This window comes from Pseudozyma flocculosa (genome assembly GCF_000417875.1).
Source record: "Pseudozyma flocculosa PF-1 unplaced genomic scaffold scaffold00003, whole genome shotgun sequence".
In the NCBI taxonomy this organism is placed as follows: domain Eukaryota; kingdom Fungi; phylum Basidiomycota; class Ustilaginomycetes; order Ustilaginales; family Ustilaginaceae; genus Pseudozyma; species Pseudozyma flocculosa.
Window position 1 is genome coordinate 249,457 of NW_006920871.1, and position 6,705 is coordinate 256,161.

The 6,705-nt window shown below is 66.4% G+C and overlaps 2 protein-coding genes across 2 annotated transcripts; one reads left to right on the forward strand and one right to left on the reverse strand.

The window, feature by feature from the left end:
• Positions 1 to 359: 359 nt before the first annotated feature.
• PFL1_01211 (uncharacterized protein) lies at positions 360 to 1,430 on the forward strand (the record flags this gene model as incomplete). Its single annotated transcript, XM_007878714.1, has 4 exons — positions 360 to 811; positions 893 to 980; positions 1,096 to 1,175; positions 1,259 to 1,430. The coding sequence occupies 4 exons, from the start codon at positions 360 to 362 to the stop codon at positions 1,428 to 1,430; spliced, it is 792 nt and encodes a 263-aa protein (XP_007876905.1).
• Positions 1,431 to 1,824: 394 nt separating this feature from the next.
• PFL1_01212 (uncharacterized protein) lies at positions 1,825 to 5,061 on the reverse strand (the record flags this gene model as incomplete). The annotated part of the gene is made up of 1 exon (XM_007878715.1): positions 1,825 to 5,061. The coding sequence occupies one exon, from the start codon at positions 5,059 to 5,061 to the stop codon at positions 1,825 to 1,827; it is 3,237 nt and encodes a 1,078-aa protein (XP_007876906.1).
• Between the last annotated feature and the right edge of the window lie 1,644 nt (positions 5,062 to 6,705).

The window sequence follows — 6,705 nt, forward strand, 5'->3', positions numbered from 1 at the left end:
GCAACAGCGGGGAAGAGATGGCAGTCTGGGGTCTGTCAGGTAGAGCGGGAGCGCCGGCGCGTGGCACGAGAGGCGGCGCCAAGGGATCGAGAAGGTCATACGACGTCGACGACGACGACGTCCTGTTTGGATGGAAGAAGCGCAGAAGGAGCAGCAGCTAGCGTCTTGATGCTGCCTGGCGCGTGCACACACAGAGCCGCGGCTGATTGATGCAATCTCAAATGCCTCCACACCGTACCCTGCCAAAAGCCCTTCTCGCCGGCGCAATGAAATCATCATCCTCCCTCGTGTGGCTGGCCCATGCCCTTCTCGTCTCCGGACCACCACAACCACCACCACCGATCTCGACCAACGCAAGCATGTCGTACCGCCAAGCCTTCTCCGCATTCTACGCGCGCAACTTCGAGCGACGGCCGTGGGTGACACTGGCGGTGACCAACGGCATCCTCGGCGTCGTGGCCGACAGCGTGGCACAAAGCCTTGAGCTCGTCTCGAGGCGGCAAAAGCTGCAGGACTCGCAGTCGGGCAAGCAGGTCGAGCTTCGACGAGAGCTCGAGGCGCAGCGAGGCGAGACCGGGGCAGGGGCAGGAGGAGGAGGGTGGGACTTTGCGAGGAACGGTCGCTTCCTCGCCTTCAACGTCGGTATGGCGCCGATCCTGGCAGAGTGGAACAGGTTCATCGAACACAGGTTCCCGCTCAGGGTGCCGGCGGCCGGCGCCGTAGCGGGGCAGGTTGGCGAGGCGGTCAAGTCGGCGGGTCGGGTCAGTGCAAAGGCGCTCGTAAAGAGGGTGGCCACCGACCAGATCCTCTTGTGAGTTCTCCTACGGGCGCGAGTTGCACAGGCTCCGGTGCTGACCTCCCTCTTCCCCTTCTCATATGTCCCGTGACACAGCGCGCCGTTTGGTCTGGTCATGTTTGTCGGAAGCATGGGCCTGATGGAGCGAGGCACGATCCAGGGGACAAAGGACAAGTTCTCCGAGGTGAGCGCGCCGGCATCCCGCCCGTCGGCGTCGTGCCACACGTTCCCCTGTCTCACACACGTCCTCGTCACACGCTCTCGCCGCACACGCTCTCGCCGCACACGCTCGCACACAGATGTACGCCTCCGCGCTGCTGGCAAACTGGCAAGTGTGGCCGCTCGTCCAGCTCGTCAACTTCCGCTACATGCCGCTCAAGTGAGTGTCTGCCCCGCGCCCGGTCCCGCTCCGGAGTCAAGCGAGCGACCGACGCCTGACGTCCCCTCCTGCACCCTCGACAGGTACCGCGTGCCGTTTACGAGCACCGTGGGCATCCTCTGGACCATTGGCCTCTCGCTCCTCTCCCAGGCCACTTCGACACGGCACCAGGTCGAGCAGCAGCAGCAGCAACGGGCGACGGGTGTCGCGGCAGCTACTGCTTCATCGACGGCCGACGTCGCACAAAAGGCATGATCGGTCGCGCATCAGGAATGCAGAGAGCAGAAAGATCTCTCGCTTGATTCATCAGGTAAAGACAGACTGAGCATTGGCGTACGGCAAGAGGCGGGGAGAGAAAGACCGGCAGGGAGGGGGAGAGTATCGCGCGGCATGCCAGACGTTCCGGATCGACCGGAGAGGCTCGCTGCATCAATCCAAACCCCCTGGGGGCCCGCCAGATCCTGTCCTCCGCTCTAAAAGACACCGCCGCCCTTTTTCACATCGACATCGAAACCCATCGTCTTGGAACCGATCGCGACAGGCGGGGAGAGACCGGTCCCCTCGCCTGTCCCTAGAACAACACATCGCCGTCATCCTTCCATCCACCACTTCCACGACGGAAAGAGGGACGGGGGACCTGCTACGCCGCCTAGTTGGGGGTGGGGCTGGGGGCGGCCGAGCTCGAGGTCGAGGCGGCGGGGGCGGCCGACTTGACGGTGAACTTGTGCGAGAGGTAGCTCTCGTAGTCGGCCTCCTTGGTGCCCTGGGTAAAGACCTTCTGGGCGCGCAGCAGCAGGCGGTACTCGCCGTCGGGCAGCGTGACGCTTCCGCCCTGGGGCAGCGCCAGGTCGCGCGTGAGGGGCACGGCGACAAACGAGTAGTCGTCGGCGAGGCCCGTGTCGCTGTTGCGGCCGATCCACTGCTCGCGGTAGAGGGTGCCGACGATGCCGACGTCGGCAAAGTTGTCGCCGGCCTTGGTCGGCGGCGTCACGGGGACCGGCGTGGTGGGCTTGCCGGGCTTCTCGGGCTTGCCGGGCTTGCCGCCCTTCTTGGCGTTGGCGTCCGAGGCGGGGGCGGCGGCGGCGGCGTCGGCCGTCTGGCTCTGCTCCTCGGCGATCTGCTTCCTGTCGGCGGCGGCCTCGATGCTCTCGACCTGCGCGTGCTGGCGGCGGACGACGTTGAAGCCCTTGTGGCCGCCGGCGAGGGCGAGGTCGATGGCGCGCTTCCTGCGCTGCTTGGAGCCCGAGTCGTTGATGGCAATGGTAGGCTTGAAGGTGGTGTTGGCGGGGACGACGTCGATCTGGTACGAGGGGGTGCCAAAGACGAAGCGGAGGTAGAGCTTGGGGTTCTTGGAGGCGTCGGTCGACGAGAGGTCAAAGACGTGCGAGTCGTCGGTGATGGGGTCCGTGTTGGAGTCGCCGATAAAGGGCAGCTGGACGCCAAAGAGCTCGGCGCTGTCGTCGAGGATCTTGGTCGACGAGAGGTCGCCGACGACGCCGCCGTAGGGGATGCGGAGGCCGGTGTAGTCGGAGCCGGCCGGGGTGAGGACGACGTAGCCGCTGTAGATGGGCAGCTTGGTGGCGTCGAGGCCCGAGGGGGGCGTCACCTTGACCGAGAACGTCGTCGATCCGCCGGGCGAGACGGTGACCTTCTTCTTGCTGATGTCGACCTTGGCGTACTGGCTGGTGAGCGGGACGGGGCCGTCGTTGAAAAAGACGTCGGTGCCGTCCTTCTTGCTGATGGCGGTGCCGACGGCCTGGTGGGTGAGGCTAAAGGTGCGCGGCTTCTTGCCCGTGTTCTTGAGCGTGATCTGGTGCGAGCCGACAAAGTGGGTCGTGTCGTTGAGCTCGATGGCGCGCGGCGAGTACTCGATGTCCTGGTAGAAGGCGTCGAAGCTCTGGGTCAGGCCGCCTCCCTGCTTGACGAGCGTCTCGTACTCGCTCGAGTCGGCCTTGCTCTGCCTCAGCGGCGCGCCCGTCGATCCAAAGATGGAGAGGAGCGACTGCGGCGACGTCTTGCCACCGTGGGCGGCGCGGTAGACGGCAAACGAGCCAGACATGAACGGAGTGGCCATCGAGGTGCCCGAGATGATGGTGTACTTGCCGAGCTTGATGGGCCAGGTCGAGAGGATGTTGCCGCCGGGCGCGCTGATCTGGGGCAGCAGGCGGTTCTCGTTGCTGAGGCCGTAGGTCGAGAAGCTGCTCATCAGGCCGCCCGAGGCCGTGTCGGGCTCAGTGTTGGACTGCAGGTCGGAAAAGTCGAGCGTGACCTTCTTGCCGGCGGCAAACTGCTTGACGAGGAACTGGCCATCCTCGCGGGTGAGCGAGGCGGCCTGCTGGCCGGGCACCTGGGAGCTGACGTAGGTGACCGAGGCGGGGGCGGGCGTGTTGTAGATAAAGACGTACTTGGCGCCCTTGGCGGCGACGTTGGTGAACTTGGTGGCAAAGGGGCAGGTGCCTCGGCCCACGACGACGACCTTGTTGGACAGGTCCGGGGTCGAGTCGGGCAGCGGGGCGCAACCGTCGTCCTTGATCTCGGGGTCGGTGCTGGTGGCGTACACCTCGAGCTGGGGCTTGGCGCCCGAGGCAAAGGTAAAGGGCGATCCGACAAGGTAGGTGATGGCGTCCTTGCCGAGGCCAGTGGGGGACACCTTGGCGGTGTAGCCGGTCAGCTGAACGTTCTGAACCGAGCCGATGGCAGCGACGCCGCCGCCCGAGGCGGGCGCGCTCGAGTAGTAGGTGCCGTACGCGCCGTCGTTGCCCTGGGCGATGACGACGGGGGTTCCGAGGTCGACGATGCGGCTGGCGACGGCGGCGCCGCCCGAGTTGAGCCAGCCGCCGGGTCCGCCGATCGAGAGCGAGAGGATGTCGTTGCCGTCAAAGTAGGCACGCTGAAGCGCCGAGATGATGACGTCGTCCGAGGCCGAGCCGCCGCAGCCAAAGACGCGGTAGGCGCGGAGGTTGGCGTGCGGGGCGACACCGGTGAAGCCGAGCGTCGTGTCGTTGGCGGCAATGGTGCCGGCGACGTGGGTGCCATGGCCGGAGCCGGGGCAGTCGGCAAAGGGGTCGTTGTCGGCGACGGGCGTGTTGGAGCCGTTGTACTTGTCGCCGACAAAGTCGTGTCCGCCGATGACCTTGCAGCCGGGGCCGAAGCAGGCCTGGTTGCCGGGCTTGCCGCCGAGCGCGGGGTGCGTGTAGTCGATGCCGCTGTCGATGACGCCGACGGTCTGGCCGGCGCCAAAGTAGCCGGCGGCGTGGAGCTTGTCGACGCCGGTCATTACGTGCGGGCTGAAGGTGTCCTTGACGCCGGCCTCGCCCTTGGAGGCGGGGGAGCGCTTGGCGTTGGCGGCGGGCTGCGAGCCGACCGAGGTGCGGACAAAGTCGTCGCTGGCGGGGACGGGGTCAAAGGCGGGCAGGCTGTAGAGCGTGTTCCTGCGGATCGACTTGACGTTGGGCGCCGAGAGGAGGACGTGCAGGTCGTCGTCCGAGTCGAGGGTGACCGACATGCCGACAAAGAGCTGCGGGTCGTTCCACTCGTAGCGCGTCGTGTACTTGTCCTTCTTTCCGCGCGCCACGAGGTGCTCGTGGAAGTGGTCGACGGCGGCGGCGCGCTTGCTGCCGGCGTTGGACTTTGACGCCGACGACGCGTCGAGCTCGACAATGTACGAGCGCGGCACAAAGGGCGCGGTGCTGCGCTGGAGGGCGACCTTGGGGCGGCTGATCTGCGCGTTCTTCTCGGCGGCGGTGCGCGACACGCCCTGCATCGGCAGGGGGCCGGCGTTGCGCTGCGAGGCGGCCGTGTCGGCGGCGAGGGCGGCAGTGGGGCCCGAGGCGAGGATGGTGGCCATGGCCAGGGGGCCGGCCAGGAGGAGGGAAGACACCTTCATGTTGGGAGAGGGATCCGCTCTACGGGGCTGTCTAGTGGAGAGAGTTCAGGAGCGTGTCCGGAAGGGAGTGTGGTTGCAGTGCTTGCTGTGCAGGGCGAGGGGGCTGTTGTCGGGAAGCAGGCAAGGCGAGACAGAGGTCAGCGGCCGAGGTCGACAAAGGGACAGCGACGGCGCAGCGGTGAAACTCACAAGGTAAGGGAGATCGTTGGAAGTCGTGCGTGCGCGGAGAGGGGAGGAGGGCTCCAAAGAGGCCCAGCGGATAGGCCAGCGAAAGACGAAGGGGAAAGACGGGGGGAGGAGGGGATAGGAAGGGGAAGGGGGAGGGGGATGGGGGGAAAGGTTGGGAGAAGACGTCTGCACCACGATGGGAGCAGCTGTGGGTGGCAGCTTTATAACTTTGGCATCGGCGTCCTCTTCCCCGCCCTGCACGTCCGAGCTGTACAGAACGAGGGGCGCAGAAGCTGATGAGACCGGAAGAGACCCGAGGTGCAGTGTGCACGCAGTGGCATGGCGAGGCGCGGCTCGAGGCGTATGCGTAACCCCGCCCGTTCGGAAGACGGTGGTGCGATATGAAAGGCCAGGCGATGCACCAGGGCCGCCCGCGCGCGACTGCTGCTCCGGTCTGGTCCTTTGCCATGGCGACATGGACGGCAATCAAACCGCTGCACAGGTCAAGGTTGAGCTCGCCACCGGCGGCAGAGCCAGACGGCCATGCGAGCCTGACGGCTGTGGGGCCAGCAAGCCCGAGCCGGGCAACGGTGGCCCAGCTGCTGCTTGGATGCCGCTCTCTGCTTGCTTGCAAGATTCTGCTTGGCCCTCGAGGCATCGGCTGTCGTGGTACCGTACGTGGTCGTTCCTGCGAACGGTTGCGTGCGCACGCGTGCCTGCGGGCATGAGCATCCAACAGCGGCCGGCCGGCGCAGACGATCCATTGGGCGGGCGGACGGGCAGCGAGCAGACAGCCGGACGGTGAGAGCCACACAGAGACACCACCACCACTCTGCGACGGAGCTGCGAAGCAAAGAAGACACAAGCGCCAAGCGGACGCAGAAAGCGGCGGAAGAGCGACAAGCGATGGCGACTCGGGGGAGAGCGCAACGGTGGCCTCCGGTCGCGGTCGCGGGTTCCCTGCGTGGCCCCGAGCAAGCTTCGAAGGCAGGCAGGCAGGGTGGAAGAGGCCTGCCTAGGAGCAGCGAAGCTCGCTTGCCCCTCTTCGACTGCACGGCGTTCCGGGCCAATCAATCTCTGGCGGCCAGCTTCCGAGACGTGTTCACGCTCAGGCCGGGATGTCGTCGGGCTGCGTCGGTGGCTTATCGTCAGCAAGCCAGCCTCGCGCAACGGAGCCAGAGCAAGGCAGGCGTGGATGCCCGTGTCGAGCTAGGTTCGGCCGGCCGCCAAAGGCAAAAAGGTTGTGCGATCTACGTACGTGCAGCGTTTGCTCTCGGTACCCGGGAGGTGCGGTAATGTGGCAGCCGTTCTGGTTGGCTCGTTGGATCCGTATCGCCTTCAGGGGGGTGACGAGAGGGGGCGAGAGGGGGCAAGGGAGGGAGGGGCAGGGGGAGCCAGGGATACCTACCGTGACCAAGGGTTGGGGGGGGGGGGGGGGGGCAAGGGGAGGGAGGGGGGAAAGGGCGGCCGGCCGTG